Below are 20,841 nucleotides of genomic sequence, written 5' to 3' on the forward strand. Positions count from 1 at the left end.
TAACCATTAGCCCTAAGAGCACATATGGTGATGAAACAAACTCGTGAATGGTGCATTTAGAGTTTACGTGTTTAGACAAATGTTTTCTGATTAACACAAGTCCGTGAAGGCCAGTAGGTCGCTGGACTGATCTTTTTTCACGCGGAGATAGGTCATTTATTTAATTTGCTATGCTAAATAGTAAAGACATGTGCATCAGCATCACTGCGAGTGTGGATGTGTATGCCCTTAAACCATTGTTTAAAGACAGGCATATACTGTTATCTATTTGTAGATGATAAAGCATTGTAAAATCAGCTTCTGGGTCAGGGTCCTCCCCACGCCGTGCGGGTCGTGGGGGTTATTTATCAATACGTGTACATCATCAAGTTGGTCATTGCAGATTTATGAGGGGGAGAAAATAATTATGCTGTAGCCATAGTATGGTAAAAATAGCCTATTTTCTGCACTGCCCTCTGCTGACAACGTTGCCTCGCAGCAATATTGATCAATTGATCCGTAACTGTATAAACTATTCCTTGCTCAAATGAGTGTAAGTGCTCATGTCCCCGTTCATAGTCCTCAAAAACCATTGATGAGAATTCCACATTCCTACGGCGGAGCGTAGTCTATCCGCAGGATAACCACATTTGACTTCTGCACGATGTGGCGCAATATATATTTTATCGACCTCGGATGGATGATGGGCCGAGTCAACCAATCTGAATTTGGCAGGTGTGTAACGATTTCACAATGACCACTACACTCACCATAATGACATTTTTTTCTGAATCGAATCTCGACGTTGATTTAATCGAATTGCCTGATAGGTGTGTGTGTGTTAATGGTTTCGTGGGGAGCGATAGTGTAGCGCTTGGCGTTTGCCGTTACGAACCCAGCTATCCGAGTTCGATTCCCGCTCACGGCTAAAAATCATTTCCACTGGAGAGACAAAGGCGACTGCGGTGCTGACCACCCATCCCCTCTTGTGTCGTAACCGGCCTTCATATGTGCTATCTCGCTCACAGCACTTGCCCCCAACACTCTGTCAAAGGGGCCGTCCATAAATGACGTCCAGCGATTTTGGACGATTTTTGACCCCCCCCTTAGTCACACGGCCTCACAAATATGACGTCACAAAGCTCTGCCCCCCCCCCCAAAAAAAAACATGCTTCACATCGCTTTAAACTATTGTCATTGTAGTGCGTATATGTGGCGCTGCACTCTGATGTTGTAGGAGAAAACATTTATTAAAAAAGTATATTTAATTAAGTAGAACGTGTTGTCTATTTTTAAAGTTGCGCATTTTGATGTGACGTCACGTTTCTCTCCCCCCCCCCGTCGTCACACATCGTCACAAATGTCTGACCCCCCCCCCGCCCTAGGTGCGTGACGTCATTTATGGACGGCCCCTAAGGCTATACGGGGTGGGGGGGGGTATCTTTGTCTTTGTTTATAGTTGCAGCCACCCCGACCACACACGACATGATCGGCTGTTGTCATCACGTGCTGCAGAACAGGGTGGGTGGGGTCACAGCCACAGCACCCACGTGCTCCTTCCCCACGGCCAATTGCTCTGCAGGGTGAGCACGTGACTTCCCCTCCCGCAGAGATTCCAATGATACGTGGCCGGAGCGGGCGTAACCGGGGGGAGGAGGAGGAGGGTGGGGAGTCGGGGGGTCAGGGGGTAGGGGGGGTGAGAGGGGGCGGTGGGTGAGAGGGGGCGGGGGCCTTGAGTGTAATGGGCGGAGCTTGTTTGTAAAGTAGGCGGGGCTCGGTGGAAAGAAGGCGGGGTTATATATTCTTGGTTTCACACCTGATGATGATTGCTTGTGTCACTTAGAAGAGAAACAATACAATAATATTGTTTTATATTTTTATTACGTTATTGTTTCCCCTTCTACGTGACTTTACCGAAAGAACCAAGAATATAGTTCTAAAATTGATATGCAAAGTTTGCCGAATTGCTTTACAGACAAACTTTTAGTCATCAAAGTTACGAAATAAACTCATCTGTTCTGAAAGTAAAATCATACCATCCTGTAAACGTTACAGGCCCATTACACTGTGGGTGGATATGTTGTCGTGAAGTAAATGAAAGCAACATTCGCTAATACAGTTTTCAGAACAACTTGATAAGGAAACATTTTTGAATGTACGTTTAATTATTTTTAGATCAGAATCCAAAGTTTATTTTTCGCCTAAAGCCCATTGAGATTCCACGGTGCCAAGTGCAGCCTCCAATTCTCTATCTGGCTCGCATCTCTTTACGTGCTATGGAGCAAGGCCCATAGCCTGAAACGTCGCCTATTTATATACATATAGTTTTGGTGATCTGTGCCTAACACCTGGCACTCTACGCTGTGTGTAACGTGGATTTTCATGCAATTTATTTTTCATGAATATACACCAAATGTGATTGATACTGTGTAGAGATATTTTTGATTAAATAAATGCAATACAATCTTACAATTTTAGTCTATTTTCATGACATTAATGTTTTATTAACCTGTCAATTACATTTGTAGTTTTATATATTTTTTTACTCTTAAGGCCACAACAATGTTATTGACGAACGCACGGTACAGTGCAGTATAAAGTCCGTCAACATTAGCATAATTAATTCATGGGCCTGGTAAAAAAGATATGTTAATTAATGAGCGGCGGTTCGCCACGGGATGGGCGTGGCTTACGCTGGAGGGGGCGTGGCCACATATGTAAGTGGGCGGAGCCTCCCCCAGCACGGAGACCCGCAGAGACGTGCGCGGTGGGCTGGCCACGTTACATTGCCCACGTGTGCGTCAGGGCCAACGGGCTATGGTAACGACGCAATGTGTACACCACACACACGCGCGCGCGCTATACACAAATATAACATAACACAATGTGTAATAATCGTTGTACGTGATAACAATTGTAAGTGGGATGTGTCGGGGAGGAGTGTATCACTGCGGCGGTTACGTCACGACTTTGTAATGACAGCTGTTGCTCGGTGTTTAATGTGAGCGAGCACCTGTCCTAATGGTCGCTCTCATTCCTACTCCTTACTCCTTGTGTCCGGGTCTCTTTCGTTCGCCTTATTCTCTCGCCTCGTTGCTGTCGTGAGATTTACCTGGGCTGCGGGAGTGGTAAACGGGGGTGGTGGCGGCGGTGGTGGTTGTTGTTGTTGTGGTGGTTCGGGGTGGTGCGTGCTGTTGTTGTTCAAACGATGTTTGGCAAGGGCGTAACATTTATAATGCGTGATTTATCCGAGAGGGATGTAGAGACGCGCCCGTGTGTGTGTGTATGGTGGTGTGTGGTGGTGTTGGGTGGTGTGTGGTGTTGGGTGGTGTGTGGTGTTGGGTGGTGTGTGGTGTTGGGTGGTGTGTGGTGTTGGGTGGTTTGTGGTGTTGGGTGGTGTGTGGTGTTGGGTGGTGTGTGGTGTTGGGTGGTGTGTGGTGTTGGGTGGTGTGTGGTGTTGGGTGGTGTGTAGTGTATGGTGTTGGGTGGTGTGTGGTGTTGAGTGGTGTGGTGGGAGCGGTTAGCGCCACGCTGCGCTACGAACCCGGCGACCCGAGTTCGATTCCCGCTCACGGCCACCACCGCTGACGGTTATCTCCACCCGTCCTGGGGCTCCCCTAGGCCGACTCGGCCTTAAATTAATTACCTGGTGCTGTGTGTTAGCATCGCTACCGGGGAGACAAAGGCGGTCGGGTGCTGGTGCTGGCCCACCCCCTCATGTACTGTACCGTTCGGGTCTTCATAGGGTGCTCGCTAACAGCGCTTACCCCCTTTAAGGCTGTTCAAGGGATCAGTCTTTTTTTTTTGGTGCGTTAACAGCACCGGTATGATAACACACAATGATTGTTCCAGGTGTATATGCGGATGTCAATATATCAAATGTCATTTTACATTGTACAGTATATGATGAAGGACATGGTTGGTATACAGTTCTGTGATTATTCAGTGGATCAGAAACAAATTCTATTGATATGCATTGCGCACACTGAATGTAATTGACAAACATAAGATGGCTTTGTACACTATACGGTACAGTACAACCTGCAGTATATAAAGGTGATGTCACTATATTAAGTGATGTCGTGGCCGATGTGGTTGCTATTTGACCGTACACACTTGACCGTCGATGGTCAGTGTGGATTTGTTAAGGCAGAGGGCGACCTGCTTAGAGGTCCTCATCCAGTCATCCAGTAGTGGTATGACCAAAGGACAGGACAGAGGACTGCGTGGCTTATTGCTTTATTGTGGATGTGAGAACCCGTGCGACTGATGTTGGGTCGTTAATGTAGAGAGAAAGGGGGCTTTTAGCTGCCCACTGCTGTGGATTTGTCCACTGCTGTCGTGGCCATGTGACCTCGCAGGCCCTGTGCTGTTTTCTTGTGTAAATGAGGCTTTGTTTGAAATGGGTGGACGCCCTGGTCTTTGGTGGATTCTTGATGGGCAGGCGATGACTTGTTTGTTTTTTAAAAACCCTGACAAGAACACCTGTTGCTTAAGTGGCCACAGATGCCCATTCATTCAATTATTTGCGTTTTAGATTTGAACGTTAACGTGCACTGGCCTACTACAATACCGGGCTTAATAGTCATCGGCCTCAGCCGTGATCTTTTCCACTGCTGGATGAATGCCTGCCCCCTTATCATCACAATCCCTCTGTCTTGTGACAGAGGGATAGTCCCTGTGGCTGAGCTAATTTCATCACTCCGTCTGCGGGCGCTTTTCGCTCCTTTGCTGTTGGCACTCCATCATAATTCTTGGTCATTGGCCATCCCGTATGTGATGGCCCTTTGCTTTTATTAACAGTCATTATGTTCTATCCAATTTGCATTCGTGTTCTGTCTCAGTGTAATTATAACATGCACCGCTGGATGCGTCTTCGCACACTTTGTAGGCTCTTGTTCAATGTTATTTCCCAGTGACTGTTTCTGATACACATGTTATAACGGGCAGTATGCACCCATAGCTGCATTATCTTTTCTTTAAAACGTTCCTAGTCTCATTTACCTGGGTAATTTAAAATATTTATATAAATGTGTTCCTGCTTTTTTGTCTGTGTAGCTGTTTACAGTGAGAACACTGACCCACATTATCGGGTGTATCACAAACATTGGTCAAGTTATGCAACCGTGTCTTTGGTCGGCTGGTATTTGAAGGGTCTTTTGGCAATTGTGTTTTTGTATAGAATGGCATCGGCGGCATGCTGCTTTAAACTATAATTTTGGGACACCACTGTCCGCCGCTCATGTGTGAGTATTTCGTTGGCAGGCACATTGTACCGAAAGATCTGCAGTTACACATTTGTAACGGCACTGAAAATAACACGAATGGTACGCTTCACGTGTTTTTTTGCTGTAGCCATGATCGGTTGTTAAAAAGCCACTCCAGCAGGAATACAGCCGTCGTGATTTTACTGTTTACAAACCACGTGTCTGTGGTACAGTGAAGATGTCCTTTTGTCAAGTGTCGGCAGATTTCGTGACAAACGAACGTGGTGCAAAGCCCTTTGGAAGTTTTGAATGCATTTTAATCATTAACACGATAACAACCAATAATCACGGCGTTTAATTAACCAGAAAAAAAACTTAAGCAGTCTCAAAACTCGTGTTCGGCAGTGTCCAGCATTTTGATGTTTATCGTTTCATTCGTCAGTGGCATGTGGGAGAAAATCTGAGTGCCTGGAGAGATCTCACCATAAGAGGGGACATAATTCAAAGCTCCACACGGATAGAATAAATAATCAGATGCTCTACTGCTTTCTCCTGGCCACCTCTTAACCCAAACCATCAGCATCTAGTAACCACAGGCAATCTGCCATGCGCATACTAACCACACACAACCCTGCTTTTTTCTGAAATCAGACGAGGGTAGGGCTCATTGAAGGTCACTTCGTGGTGTAATAAAACTATGAAATATAAAAACTGAACACAACAATTCATAAAATATGGCCATTCTCCCCGCAAGCAAACAATGCCATTGCACAAAATGCTGCCTGTTATATATTATTTTACTTTTTAGGGTAGCATTATTGAGGAATATTTTTAATTCGTATTTTATTTGTGCTTGTGTACCACTACCAATACGTTATCAAGAATATGTTGTTGTTGTTTGGTACATCTAAAATTAAATTTTTCAGGTGTGGTATGGGCGCCTCTGCCAAGATATAACAACAGCACTCAGGCGCAATGGCAGAATGCGATCAACATCTCGCGCAAGATAAACCCGCGGCGGACAACAACGCCGACGATGACCACGATCTTCCCGCCGGCACTGCCGCGGTCCACGTCAACGGAGGCGGCCACCACGATGGCGCGGAAGGCGCCATCGACGCCGACGAGGACCTCGACCTGGAGATCGACAACGGAGACCATGAGGACCTGGGCTGCGGCTCCGCGACCGCGATGGAGAGCAACCCATTTGATGGGCTGCCCTTCTCGTCGCGCTACTACGCGCTGCTGAAGGCGAGGCGAGCGCTGCCCGTGTGGGGCGCCCGCGAGATGTTCCGAGAGCGCATCGCGAGCTACCCCGTCATACTCGTGTCCGGGGAGCCCGGCGTCGGCAAGAGCACACAGGTGACGTGCTTTTACTGAGATTCATTTCGTTGACAGTGTAATGTCGCGTGTCTGTCTCGCCGGGGAACTTTGGTGAGGGCCTATATGTGATGAGGTCGGATACGTGAACATCTGTGGTGGGCTCGGCGGAAGAACAAGCAGCTCGCATTTCGGAAGGTTGCCGGTTGAAATTCTCGCCGGGGGTTGACTCGGCCCATCATTCCTCTGGGGTGGATAAAATAGGTACCAGTTCGTGGAGAAGGCAACAGTTGTTGTCCTATGGATAGACTCGCCCCCCGCCATTGGAATGTAGAATTTACAACAGTGCCTCTGCTCATTTGAGCAGGAAATCAATCTGTAAAAAATGACACACCACGAACAAATGTATGTATGTTGAACTTCTTTCGCATCGTACGTAGCCAACTGTACTAATCGGTTACTTGGCAAAGTTAAAGTTCCAACTGATTTTAACATAGGAAATATTTTACTGTAGTTTAGAAGTAACCGCATGTATGCGACATTAAGAATTCATGACTGTATTTGAAGAGGTCAGATTTGTGAACATCTACTGAGAATGATATTTACAGTATGCACAAATACTGCACTGGGTGTGGGTGGTTAATTTGTCAGGGTGGATATGTCACGAGTGGATATGCGGCTTTGTACTGTATTGCATATGCCCTCAGGATCGTCAAAAGGTTTTTGGAGGCCGAGGGCAACATGCCACTTGGATTGTAACGATTTAGCCCCGTGTGATTCGATTAAGGGTAACGATTACATTGATTCGAGAGTCAATTTTTTTTTGACATGGTGGTGAATGTCAGAGGCCTCTCGTGGCTGCAAGGTTTATGTCAATCCATTACATATAACGCAAAAAAACAATAACGCACACCCCCCTGTCAATCCACTGCTAGACGAAGGCCTTTCGACACCGTGTCAGTCTTGGGTGTTGTTGGATAAAACAGCACTACACCTATCAGTTTAGGGTGGTGAAGTGGATCGTCTCTGTTCGGTACAGATATAACTCGCCACTAATGCTAGCCATGGCTGGGAATTGAACTCAGGTCTCCAAATTAATTCCACAGTGGGCTAACCACTGCACCATCACTGAGCCCTCCCCCCCCCCTCCCTCAATATGCTGGGCAAAGGCCTCCTCCCCCATCTTCTTCAGTTCCTTTCCTGAGTGGCATCTATCCACTCGTGGCCTCCGAACCCTTTGATTTCATTCTGCCATCTCCTTCGCACTCCTACCCTGCTTCCCATTACCTTCTCTCGGTGTCCGCTCTATAGTTTGTTTCGGAACTCGCCGGATATTGGAGGCCAAACCGCCACGCACTTGTGAATCAACCAAGTGTGTCTTCCCCACCCCCGTGCGTGCTTGCGGCGTGCAGATCCCGCAGTGGTGCGCGGAGTTTGCACTGTCGCGGGAATGCGAGCATGGCACGGTGGTGTGCGCGCAACCACACGCCATGGCCGCCACCAGCTTGGCGGTGCGCGTCGCCGACGAGATGGACCTTAACGTCGGCCACGAGGTTGGCTACTCGGTGCCTTTCGAGGACTGCTGCACGACGGACACGATCCTGAGGTGAGCTCGCCACCTCGGGGTTGGGGGGGCAGGGGGGTCGAGTACAAGAGTTGAGACCGCCCTCTCGTCTTCTCTCTCGCTGTTTGTCATCCTGCTCTTTACCGAGTGTGCGTGATATCGACGATGACGCTACGCACCTCCGATTAGCATGGTTGGCTACGTACGATGCGAAAGAAGTTAAACATACATACGCCACTCTCTGCGATTTTGGGCCTTTGCTATAATACTGGTTAAATGCTGTCCGCCAGTACTGGGTGACTTCACATGCAATGCATGCATGTGAAATGTGGGCAACCGATACAGCAGATCGGTAGAAGAACGATCCACTGGTCAACGAAGGCCTCGTCAAGCTGTCACAATCTGTCACGGTTCTTTGACGTGATCATCCACCTCGCACCTGCACACGAGCTGATTTCATTACTCGATTCACTGGGTAGGCATCCTCTCAGGCACGTACCCTCCCGAGTGGACATCTCCCAAAGAGGTGGAGTGATGACAGTAAACTATAAATAGCAGCATTACGACACATTATTTTATGAACCCGTAATTTATTTAATGTATATCCTGAGTGTGTTGCTCAATATGTATCAATTAAGTGGTAGTAGAAATTACTCAGAAGCCACTGAATTAGGACTTAATGTTTGACTTTCAAAGTACATACTCTGCATGGTTTGCCATGCAATTGAGCAGCCTGCAATTGAGTTTAATTTAGATATCATTTTTTTCTGAGAAACTAATACAGATCAAAGAGCATATGCTCTTTGATCTGTATTCTTTGTGGTAATGTTGTCACAAGGGGATACGTACGGGATGTTAAAATGTTTCACTGATTGCAGTTTATATATAGATCCAAATTGAACACCTTGTAATGTTGGGCATTGTAGCAATAAACTGGGGTCCGAATATTTTAATTGAATTACTGGGTGGTCTAATTATATCGGTGCCTTTGCGTAGAACGGAGGATGTTCTTCGCAGTGAGAGGGCGGACTCCCTCTGGGAAAATCAGCACTTATAAGAAAAGGTGCTAGGGCATGCACATAAAATAAAACCAAATTCATGCAGGTGCTGAAAACGTAATTGGATTTGAACGTCGCATACGGACTCGCACATGCTACAAGATCTACCCAGGCTAACAACGAAGCAGATATGAAGACTCACATACTCTAAACATACTCTCCTGCGAGTTTGTGTTTATTGCAGATTAAATTCTCTGTGTTTTAAGGGTGCGATGTTGTTTTTACTCAAATCAGTTACACAGCAAGGGGCTCAACGCAGTGTTCACATTCGCTGTGGTCACGTGACCCATTAAATAGACCGGATTCGCAAGGCAGCCTGTGAGGCTTACGCGGCTCACGTGGCTTGGGTGATTCTGGGCCGAGTGCCGAAGGGGGCTACCTATTTTCAGCAGTCTTCGAATGCGGTCGTTCCTGACGCAGGGTCATCGCTAAAGAGACACCTGCAGCCAATAGCGTCGCTCGCTTAGGCAAGCTTATTGTAATTTTTCCGTATAAATAAAATATATAATTAGCTCGTTGTTATTGTTTTGGGTGAGTGTAAGCTAACCCCAAACATGCGTTATAAATCTTGTTAAATGTTCGATCACTTCCTTCTTGATGGGAGAGGGTGAGGAGATGTGGAGCAACAGAGGGGAGGGGACTAGCTTTTGCGTTAGCTTGTTGGGACAGGAAATTGGGCTGGGCTGTTCTCAAACAGGATTGGCATGGCTCAGAAACGCCCATGGATTGCACAGCAAGAGAGATAATGCCCTCAGTTTGGGATTCTGTGGATGATATATTTTTTTTGTTCACCCTGTGTACAATAGATATCATAGCACATATTTCCTCATCAATAAAACCCCCAGTGCCACACGCTGTGAGACTAGCCGACAATGTTAACATATGTTGTGGCAGCGAGGCACGTGATTGAAAGGTCCAAAGAACAGCCGTGCTGATTGGAGGCAGTGGGCGGACTTTTGCTGTCGGATGAATGTCAAACTGTATCCGCATGCAGGGATTTTAGAATGCTCTTTTATGTCTGAATAAGCCATTCGAATGAAAGAAAAACTCTCAATCATTGTGACGTTTAAATGCTTCTGATTTGATGGTGAAATATGAAAGGCAAACACTTGCCGATGAGCACATGGTTCAGAATACAAAGGCACATTAGAGGCCTCAGGGCTTGGGTAGAACACATCGCTAGTCCCAATGATGGCTGGTGTGGACAAGCCAAAGGAGAAAACACGACCGAGATGAAGACCTCAATGATTTTGCTGATAAAACAATGAGATTGTCTCGGGTGAAGGAGCAAGATGGATTCTGGTATCTCAAGACTGTGAGGGATGTGATGCACTGGGGAGGCCTTCATTGGGAAATAGTTAAATCATGACTGATGACGATGAGTTGGATCTGTGTGTGTACGACGCGATGAAAATACAATGTGTACTGTGAAAGGTACGGTTTCCTTATATGAAGCCAAGTGAAATTGGCTAAACATCCCAATGTAGCAGGAACCTCCTAAAAAAAAGAGCCTTGGTACTCAGTGATACTTTCCTGGGTAAATAATTGCCATTTTATTTGTGATGCCACGGGGGTCTTTAACCTCTACACGCCATGCCTGGGTAATTTTATGATGGAGGTATCTGCTGACTGCGGACTTGAAACCTTATATTGTGCAAACTGGCCACGTGGATTGCTCCATTAACATTGGGTTATTCCAGCATTGCATTTCGAACATAACTACACACTTCCATTGTCATGCAAAATAGGAAATTTTAGTTTCATGTAAAAAAATATACAGGTTGATGCATTTATAGATACCCCTCTATAATAATATTTAGAGAAATTTTAGAGAAAGCATTTTATTTCAAAGCTTCTACTTAACCTAGCAGCACACTGGACTTGCAATGCAGAGTTCACCGGTTCCACTTAATCTCCTGGCACGGAAGTTGAAACAATGGAGCAAATTTTCTCGGCTGTCTACCCAGCAGTATAAATGAGTTTAGCCACAGTTAGTTAATCGGCAGCTTGCGTGTGGTGGGGTAAAATGTGGGAACTCACACGTTTTAAAAGACATCTGGCCAGCGTGAAAAGATACCCTCTCTAGAGGAGCACTCTAGAAGCCCCCCTCACACTAGCTTGATAATGTTTTTTGTCAGATGTCCCGTAGAGAAGTAAGTTGTAATAATGGAATGCTCTTCCTTCCGATATTGGGTTAGCTACTCGAGCTATGTACTTCTAAATCTAGATTAAAAACTGATTTCTTTAGAACTGCTTTTTGTGTTTAGTTTGTTGTCCTTCCCCATACCTACGATTAGCATGGTTGGCTATGTACGGTGTGAAAGAAGTTCAGCATGTATGCATAGTGGAAGGCCTTTCACCAGCAGTGATCTGAACAAGCAATTGTAGGCTTGCACCTGTTATCTTTTGCAATAACAAAGGGGGCCCCGCCTGCACCCTCAGGTTCACGACGGACGAGATGCTGCTGCGGGAGCTCACGTCGGACCCCCAGCTGGATCGCTACGGCGCCATCGTGCTGGACGAGGTACAGGAGCGATCTCTGTCCACCGACGTGCTCATGGGCCTGCTGCGGGACGTCGGCCGCCAGCGACCGGGCCTGCGGGTGGTGCTCGTGGCCACGCCGTGCGCCGCCGAGGCCCTGCACCGCTACTACGGGGACGTGCCGTGGATACGGCTCGACCCGCCGGTGCCGTCCTCTACCTCCTGCTCCTCCGCCGACAGGAGCGGCGGCGGCGGCGATGACCACGCCTGTTCTGCAGGTAAAGGTTTTCTCGCCGTGGATTCATGCGGGCGTTTCGGTGCAGTTGCTGCCATACAGCATTGCGGATATTTCACTTCATAAGCGGGACAATGAAAGGGTCTCCCTGTTGGGTATGTGGTGAAGCGTGATCTGATCATCACATAACTGAACGCTGCCCCATGATGTGCTTACATAGGTTTGATCGCTATGATACATCGAGCAATTCCCGATGCCAACGAATGGATTACCAAACTCAACATATAACTGTAATGTGTTTATGAGTGCTTTTCAAATGCTCCACGAAGGAATAATTATGTATGTCTGTGATAGCTCATCCATTTCCAACCTCACTGTGTATGTTGATGATCCAGCCCTCACTGCTTTACTGCAGTCACTCACAGGTGGTCAGTGTCTTCCCTAGCAATCTTTTGTCGATACCACCATGGTTGCTGTTCCCGTGAACTTCTCTCAGTGTTTTCTCCACTCATGTTGTGGACTCAGTCTACCAGACTCACCGTTTCATATCATCCATACTCTGTTCAACTGCAGTTAAAAACACTTGTTTCTGATTTTTCCATCACTCAACTTTGGAATTCCCTCCCATCCTATGTCTACCAAAGTTGTTATCACCTTGCTCATTTCAAGGAACATATTAAACTCTTGTCGATGAAAACTTTTAATTCGTGCTGTTTGTTTTTTGCCACTTGGCAATTCGGGCCTCTAGGCCTGTGTTCATTAACAGTGAATACAAAAATTAAATGTTGTGTAACTGCGAGGAAAACAAAATCTTCTCTCTGGGGTAGATAAAATTAGTACAACTTTGTGGGGAAGTCGACACTGGTTGCTCCTGGCCCAGGGTTGTGTCCTCGAGATGAGCATTACCTCAGTGCTCATTTGAGCAGGGAAGCAGTGGGACTATTAGAGCTTCAAATCTCACTTTCCCCTGTTGAGTGCGGTTCATAGCGGTAACTTTTAACGTGATTATCAGTGGGATTGTCGACCAAGCTTAATGAGCTTTCTGGTCTTGTCTGTAATCCAAGCTGCCTGCATTAAATAGAACACCTGGCTTGGATACTTACCTTGCGTCTCTTCGATGATTGTACACAGCCCTTCCTTGCACAATAATCGCTGCACTTGTATCATTTTCTGAAATAATGGGATCTCATTGATCTCTTGAATGTTTTACTCTATTTAGCATACGTTTTAAGTAGAGTAATGTAATTAAGGATTTCGTACATACGCAAGTGGATGCTCTTTTTTAGTGTTCTTTTAAAAAAATGCTTGGCAACAGAAAATAATCTTCTTTTGAAAAATTACCTTGCAATGATGTCTCTGGGTCTTTAGTGTTCACTGAACACAAGGCCTGGCGGAATTGCCACACGGCATGGGAGATAACACGGGCAACATTGTGATCCAGTGACAAGTGCCCTAGGCACGCTGACCGTCTTGATACCAAACCGTTTAACAAAAATGATGTAACCTAACATGACTCGTGCTTTAATGAGTATCCCACAACCTTGACTTTTGTTCAGCCGTAAGAAAATTAACAATGGTAGGCACGTTGCCGATCATACCGGGAGGTCGACTCGACGTCCGGTGGCCCCTCGGTGAAATCTCTTGTGTTGACGTGAACACCCCAAAAAGTAGCGCCTAGCGGGGGTTCAAGTTTACTTTGTTTAGTCAGGTGAGGACGAGGACTGTAAAGAGACGAGGATAGCCTCATTGGCAAGAGTGACCTGGGGCATTAGTCTGCCAGTAGGGAGCGGTGATGGCTATGTATGATCCCAATTGAGTAATTCACGGGTAGTTTTTGAATTCGGCAAAATTGGGCACTGGCTACCGGCATATAGTGGCCTGCTGTAGCGAACGATATCAGGGGGATCTTTAACTTCCCCTTGGTGCTTCAACCACCCGTACGGCTCGAACGAGGCACGGTCAAACCAAACCCGCATTTTGTCCAAGCGTGCCGGCATGTTCAACTGCCCGAGATGCCCCACGCTCTTGCGCGGAGAAACGCTCGAGAGCAGAAACGCTCGAGACGGCCCAACCCGGACGGTCGTGCTAGGATTCCGAGTTTGTTGTCCTTCCCGCGCACCTCCGATGCGCACGTTTGCCCACGTACGTTACTAAAGAAGGTCAACATGCATACACGCAAATCCACGTGGCTAAAGTCGTGGATGTGCATTTGGCGCTTGCAGGAGAAGTGGTGGGTCAGCAGGGACAGTTGGTGTACACTGGCGTAGAGACGGAGCAGAGGGACGTGGTGCGAGCAGCCGTTAAGCTGGTGTTGGAAATCCATCGTGCAGCTCAGCCGGGAGACGTGTTGGTGTTCCTGCCCTCTGACAAGGTAACTCAACCCCAGTGTAATAACATATGAACAGACCTCTGGTTTGTGTCTCCACTTACAAGTGATATATATTTTTTAATCATCTGCCGTTCGGCTTTCCATCCAAATATTATCCAGACGTATTTGTTTAAGCACGCAAACTCTGGACTGGTTTCAACATTTTGCTTCTCATCTGCAGTCATGCTTGCTTAAATGAATGCTGCTGGGTTGCCAGATGTTATTTGCAAGAGCACTCCATCTATACGGTGGAGCCCCTGTTCTGCACAAAAAAACTATTGTAAACAAACTCGTGTCTTGTTGTGGGCCATTACGGTTGATAACGCTTAAGCAGAACTCCATCGTATGTCTCCACATATAAAGAAGTTATTTTTGACTTATCGGCCGGTTGATGCTTCCAGACCAATAACACCAGATTGTATTGTACCCATTGTTTGGTTTTACATATCTCAACATTTAATTGTTATTATTCAGGGGTGAGCCTGTTGGCCAGGTCAGTTAATAAATAATTCCACCGTCATTCCGCCTTTTTGCTTGACGAACCAGCTTTTCCTTCATTTAAGCTTTCATATTTTCATGCCTGCCTCCTCAGTCATGCTGTCAAAAAATAGTGTGTGTTCTGCAGACGACTGTCTTCTTTCCCTCCATCCACCCATCTGTTATATATTTTAGCAGACTGCCCTCTCTCACGATGTGTCCCATTCGATTTCATCTGCATTCCAGTCGTGTTCATTACGTATTTTTTTTAATATCAATTATCCATAGGTCCCCTTTGTCTTTTTCCTCTGTCAGCCCCTCCTTTCCATTCTCATCCAGCATTGCGTCTCAAACACTTTGATATGGTCTGGTGTCCTCTCTGTGAAGTGTCCATGTGGCACGAAGAGCCAAAGCGCAAATCCAAAATTCTCGGTATTTTCTCTGTTAGCCTGTTACTTATTCCACGCGTGTTCCCCTTGATTTAATATTGTTCAGGGGAACCGGCCAAGAAAATGTTCATTCGGGAACATTGCGTCTAATTGCATTAACGGGGAGTACAAAAGGTGGAATATTTCGTATGGGGAAAAACACTCAACAAGCGGGACCATTATAAGGATGTTCCACTGTGTTGAGACATTTAATCCCACACAACACAAACAGTTCTTAAATAAAGAATGTTTGTTTGCTAGATTTATTGTGCACATTTAAACAATTCTATCCAATGAAAGTATAAATTCACGTGACCTGTTGGGTGAAAGATTCTATATTTTTTGCTGAGGCTCGTACAATTCGTGGCTAATGTTGCTTTGTGTACGAAGCGATAAAACGTTCAGTCCTTGTACTGTTGAAACTAACAGAGCACCTCTTGCATCTGTCTTGCGCAATGTTTGAAACAAAACCATCCGGCGTTGCTTGATTTGGTTGAGTGACAAAGTGCAACAGAGTCGAAGCCATAAAATGGTGATGTCACTGTGCCAATAGTTGTTTCAGTGCTTGCCAGCAGCCTTTTAACACTACAAACGCAGGTGTTCTTAATGGATCTCAGGTGTGTTTTCGGGTTGTTACCCTCGTGCCGTTCTGCACCGATGCCCGACGTTTTGTTCCGCGTGCTGGGTGGGAGCTTCTTCATGAACTTGAGCGTGGTGCCAAACGTCAGAGATCTTGTCGAATAGCATACGGCACAACCCCGAAACACAGCAGAGATCTGTACAGCGCCACCGTGAAAACCTGCACTGTAGCGTTGTAAATGGATATCTATGTTATATGGCTCGCTATGTTTTATGGAGCTATATGTTTAAGAATGCAGCATTTAATTTTTAAACTAATTTGAAATAGTTTTTACGTCGTTTTGTCCTCAACTTTACCACCTTGAACATACCGACTTGTGTCCGGTGAGCTTGTCATGAAATTTTTTTTAATGATTAGCATTTCATGCGAGATTTATATTCCATCTTCGAAATGAGAATCCTTTTTTAACATTCATCCTAAGTCCGAAAATGTGCGAATGTGGCCACTGAAACAAATATTTAAATCTATTTATCTTCTTCATATTTGTCATTTAAATGTAATGAATACATAAGTGCATGCACATGGCTATGGATAGTCTATTTTTTTCCCCTCCCCATTTTTACTTAATTAAATGGTGGTCATTCATTACAAATAAAAAAAAATAGAGATTTACATATTTGAATATGTGAAACACTTTCATGTATTGTTACACATCCACTGTATATTATAAGTGGCATGTGCTGAATTCGCAGACCATTCTGTGTTTCCGAGCCTCATTCCATTCGTGTTTGTATTCATAACCTCACGGCATGCATGTAAATGCCTCCATTGTTCTGCTGCAGCGATGCAGAATACTGAATTATGTTTTTATACCAGTTCACTTCTCCTGCAGAGTCCCAGTGGGCTCCACAGTATCACATTGTTTTCAACAACAGCACGATATTTTCTAGCGTTCACCATTAATTGAATTGGTACCGAGTTAATGCACAGCAGTCTGTACAAAGCAATGCTGTCGTGGTGTAATGGTTGGCACACTTGAGTCGCAATCTATAGATTTCGGCTTTGACCGATATCCCGAGGGTGGCAGTTGAATCAATGTGCAAGTTTCTTAACTCCACTCATCCCGAACCCCCATTATCCACAGTTAGCCTGCCATTATCTACAGGTCGTGTGTGGTGGGGTTAGTGTGGGTACTCCCACCTCTTACAAGACATCTGCGCAGCGTGACACAGTAAGCCACATGCCCTCTAGAGGAGCTCTCTTGTGGAAGCCCTTCCACCGGCAATAGTCTGAGCAAACAGTTACAATGGCTGTGCCTTTACCTTTTGATCCCTTAAAATGTGTTGTGCAGGGTAGCAAGGCTGCATTGTACAGATGATCCCTCATATGGACTTTTTGCATCAATTTTTGTATTTGTTTAATCGTATCTCTTGGTATTGTTGAATCAATTTGTGCAGAGATTTGAATGTTATGCCCAACGATATGTGGGTTTTCTCTGGGTTCTCCGGAATCATACAGCATGTTAAACACTCATTAATGGAATTTGTCAAACATCCCGACGCAGGACCATCCAGAAAACAGTCTTGAGACTCGTTGAGGCTTTCCTGGGTAAATAAAGGGAATTGTTATTATTAACATTGTTATTTAATGAATTCATCCAATTGTGCATTTTTATGTCTTTGTTATGCCAGCTTCTGGTTGGAAATGTAAAAAAAAGCATTTTTGGCAGCCAATTTTAATGTTATTCTATTTTAAATTTACAAAAGTGTATTCCAAGTTATTTTCCGGTACATTGATTTCTCAGATAAATGCCATGAAGCCCATCAGACCATAACATTCGCATTACAAATCCTAGACAGACCTTCATATACATTTGCATATACAGTATTTCTTCATACCACCAAGCACTTTCACCTTTATCCCAGTGGGAGCATCATATGAACTCTGACCTACTTTCCAGCCCAAATGGCAGGGTGCCTATACCTGTACGTGTAATGCATCCGACCACCTTAGCAATTCACCATGCTCTACAACAAACCGCGTCGACCTCCGTAGCCCCCAATGCATCCCCGTGCTTGGTTCTCACCCACTGTGCGCGTGTGCCGCCCCCCTCCCCATGCTTATAGCCACCCACTCGGGACACGAGCGCCGCGTGCGAGTGAATCCGAATCTTTCAACCAGAATCGTTATGTATCCTGGTGGAATCCGATGAGCCGCGAAGCTCTTTTTCAGAGACGCCCAGTGGGGACGGCGGGTCAGCCGAGCGAGCAGATTGAGCACCGGCGGCGCACGGATGCCCAAGCGGTCCCGAGCACCGTGACCACAACGCACTGCCGAGTTCTCAGCCTGCTGTCCGTGCCTCTCCCCCCCCCCGCCCTGTGTCGCTCGTGCCGCCGGGCAGGACGCGAGCACGGCGTACGAGCAGGCGCGCCGCGAGGCCCGCCAGCTGTCGCCGGCGCTGGGGGAACTGCGGCTGGTGCCGCTGCTGCCGGGACACCCGGGCGGCGCGGGCGCCCTCTACGACGCGGGAGGCGCCGCGGCGACTGCGAAGGGGCGCGGGGGCGGCGGCGGCGGCGGCGGCGGCGCTAGCGGCGGCGGCGGCTTCCTGGGCGTGCGGGGCCGGCGGCGCAGGGTGGTGCTGTCCAGCGGCATTGCCGAGTCGGCGTTCTCCTTCGAAGGCGTTCGCTTTGTCATTGACTCGGGATTGGAGACCAAAAATGTGAGATGATGCAAAAGAGCGTCAACAGCAATGCGCGTTTTGTTTACAGTAAGAAGTAGGAGAATTAACGAAAGTTATCTAAATCGTATTCTGCCCTGTTTTTAGACTAATTTAAGTAACCTTTTTCCCTTCCACGGCCAATAACGGGCGTTGAGTGCTGTGATTAATGGACTGTGTTTGACATAAGCATCCTGATTATAATTGTTTGTGATTTGGTGGAATTTTGGTCTTATTTTTGTTTTAAGTATAGCGTCTGTCTTAATCAGAATATGAAGGATGTAAGTTGTTTTTTTAGATTCTTTACAAAAATAGCTGTTGAACCAGTTCTATTTGTAAAAAAATGCACCTATATTTAAATACAATTGTGAATTGTGACGCCGGTATAATTTGTTACAGACAGTCGTGTAACATTACCTTTCCCCCTACACTTCAGGACCAGTTTCGACCTTTGAGGTCTCATCAGCATTTGTCAGACTTCCAGAACAAATAAACTGCCGTACTGGTAGTTGTTTGCAGTATGGCATTTTAACAACCTAAGCCTTGGCATGCCTTCCCGTCGCTCAAATAGACGTGCGGTGTCGCTCGGTGTTGCTCGGTCTTATCAGGGGTCTGTGTTTTTTTGCGGCAGGTGTACAACCCCAGGATCCGCGCCGACTCGCAGGTCGTCCGTCCTATCAGCAGAAGCCAAGCGGAGATGAGGAGGAAGCGAGCCGCGGGAGGTACAGTCACGGCGGGGCGGGTTCCTTCGTCGACCCGTTTGGCGGCTCGATTATCACAAAGGCAACACACGCCGCGCGCCAACCTTGCGCGACGTTTAATTTCCGCGATGACCCTTGCTGGCAGGCCCTCCTGCATGCGGCGATGGCCTCGCACGTTCTGCTCTCTCGCAAACACGTCGATGGTGGTCGCTCAAGTCAGGTGTCCACTCGCTTTAACAAGGGGGTGATTGAAACCCATTGAGATGCATGGAACGATATTGCCTCCTTTCGCAAGGGCGACCTGGGTTGCAGGAAAGTAATTTTGAGTACACGGAATAATTTGTAAGCGTTTTCAATTTGACAGATCTAAAGGGATTTTTTTTTATAATTTAGTTAAAAACAAATAAACTTTGCTTCGAAAAAGGAGGTGAATTTGCACATTTAATAATTACAATATACAAAGTGTTGAATGTAATTTCTGGAACGCAAAGTGACTTGATTAGGCGAGCAGAGGCAATGGACAAGGTTGCAAGAAAATTGGCTCAAGGCAGCCAGAAAAGCATAAAAATACTTAATGATTTTTGTAGCCTTCAAAATTATTAATATTTGTCAGCCACGTAGTAGTTCAATGCCAGAATTATTGTCATTAACCCTCAAGTACTCATTCACAAAACTCACTCACTCAGCACTTTATAGAACAAGGAAAGAACATACAATCTTTGCACAAAAAGGTGCTTGAGTCAGGAATTTTACCCAGACTCCTCTTGCTGTGAGGCACACATGCTGCCATTGCACCACCCTGTCGCCTAACATAATTTATATGTCTAAATTATCTTCTGTCATAAGTGAAAAATCTATAATTATTTGAAACTTAATGTTTATTTTACTAGGTAAGGTCCACTGAGCTATGAAGCTAATTTTCAGAAGCGACCTGACCACAAATGATAGCTCAACCACGTGGCTTATCATGTGGAAATGTATATAGCAGCCAAATACTGTAAACGCATGGTTCTAAATGTGAAGGGAAAGACAGGAGGACCCGGAGAAACATCCGCTGGACCACGGAGAGGACATGCAAACTCCAAATATACAGGCGTAGGGGTCAGGATCTAACCCTTGACCTCCCGCATACCAGGCGAGGGAGTTAACATCTCGCCACTGTGATTGCTAACAATAATTTTTGCAAACGTCCTGTTGCGCTGTCCGTGCTGGGCCAGCAGGCAAGTGCTTCCGCCTGTATCCAGAGTCGGTCTTCAAGGAGATGCCCGAGCTTCCTCCGCCACGCGTCCTGGAGTCTAACCTCACCCGACTGGTTTTGCTGCTGAAGAGGCTGGACATAGCGGACATGGGCCAGTGCGACTTTGTTGATCGCCCAGGTAAGAGAATGCAAAACATTGCAAACGAGCATCCAAACAGTCGTAATAATTTCCGCTTGTAGTGCGCCACGCAGGATTCGCTCACTCTCGAAGAGATGGAAGTACTCAGAGGGGTGAGGAACCACAGACAAACGGGGTGGCATCCATGCAGTGAGCCGGTGCCAACAATTGCCCCAGCTCTGTGGTCCTCTATATATCAAGGTGGTATCGGCCAATTAATGTGGAAGGAAACCGAAATACCCTGAGAAAGAAGCTGCGAAGGGGAAACACTCTATGCCATACAGAGGGAACAGGTGGAGTCCACATTTCTGCTGAACTTCATTCTCCTGGCGAGCCAGAGTACAGCGCCTC

The 20,841-nt window shown here is 46.4% G+C and overlaps 1 protein-coding gene across 4 annotated transcripts in view; it reads left to right on the plus strand.

The window, feature by feature from the left end:
* Positions 1 to 2,687: 2,687 nt before the first annotated feature.
* LOC116941312 (ATP-dependent RNA helicase homolog DQX1-like) overlaps positions 2,688 to 20,841 on the plus strand; it is a 30,441-nt gene continuing 12,287 nt past the window's right edge. The window contains exons 1-8 of one of the 4 annotated variants that reach the window (XM_032952232.2): positions 2,688 to 2,799; positions 6,113 to 6,548; positions 7,919 to 8,112; positions 11,571 to 11,887; positions 14,067 to 14,215; positions 18,099 to 18,416; positions 19,045 to 19,135; positions 20,332 to 20,490. In XM_032952232.2, the coding sequence (XP_032808123.1) occupies positions 6,162 to 6,548; positions 7,919 to 8,112; positions 11,571 to 11,887; positions 14,067 to 14,215; positions 18,099 to 18,416; positions 19,045 to 19,135; positions 20,332 to 20,490 (1,615 nt within the window). In that variant the 5' untranslated portion in view covers positions 2,688 to 2,799; positions 6,113 to 6,161. Of the gene's footprint in view, positions 2,896 to 2,931; positions 3,108 to 6,112; positions 6,549 to 7,918; positions 8,113 to 11,570; positions 11,888 to 14,066; positions 14,216 to 18,098; positions 18,417 to 19,044; positions 19,136 to 20,331; positions 20,491 to 20,841 lie in introns of those variants that run through there. The other 3 variants (XM_076066327.1, XM_076066326.1, XM_076066325.1) reach the window with 3 other exon arrangements.

Source organism: Petromyzon marinus, chromosome 11 (genome assembly GCF_048934315.1).
Source record: "Petromyzon marinus isolate PM22_M1 ecotype Great Lakes invasive population chromosome 11, UKy_Petmar_22M1.pri1.0, whole genome shotgun sequence".
NCBI classification, from domain to species: domain Eukaryota; kingdom Metazoa; phylum Chordata; class Hyperoartia; order Petromyzontiformes; family Petromyzontidae; genus Petromyzon; species Petromyzon marinus.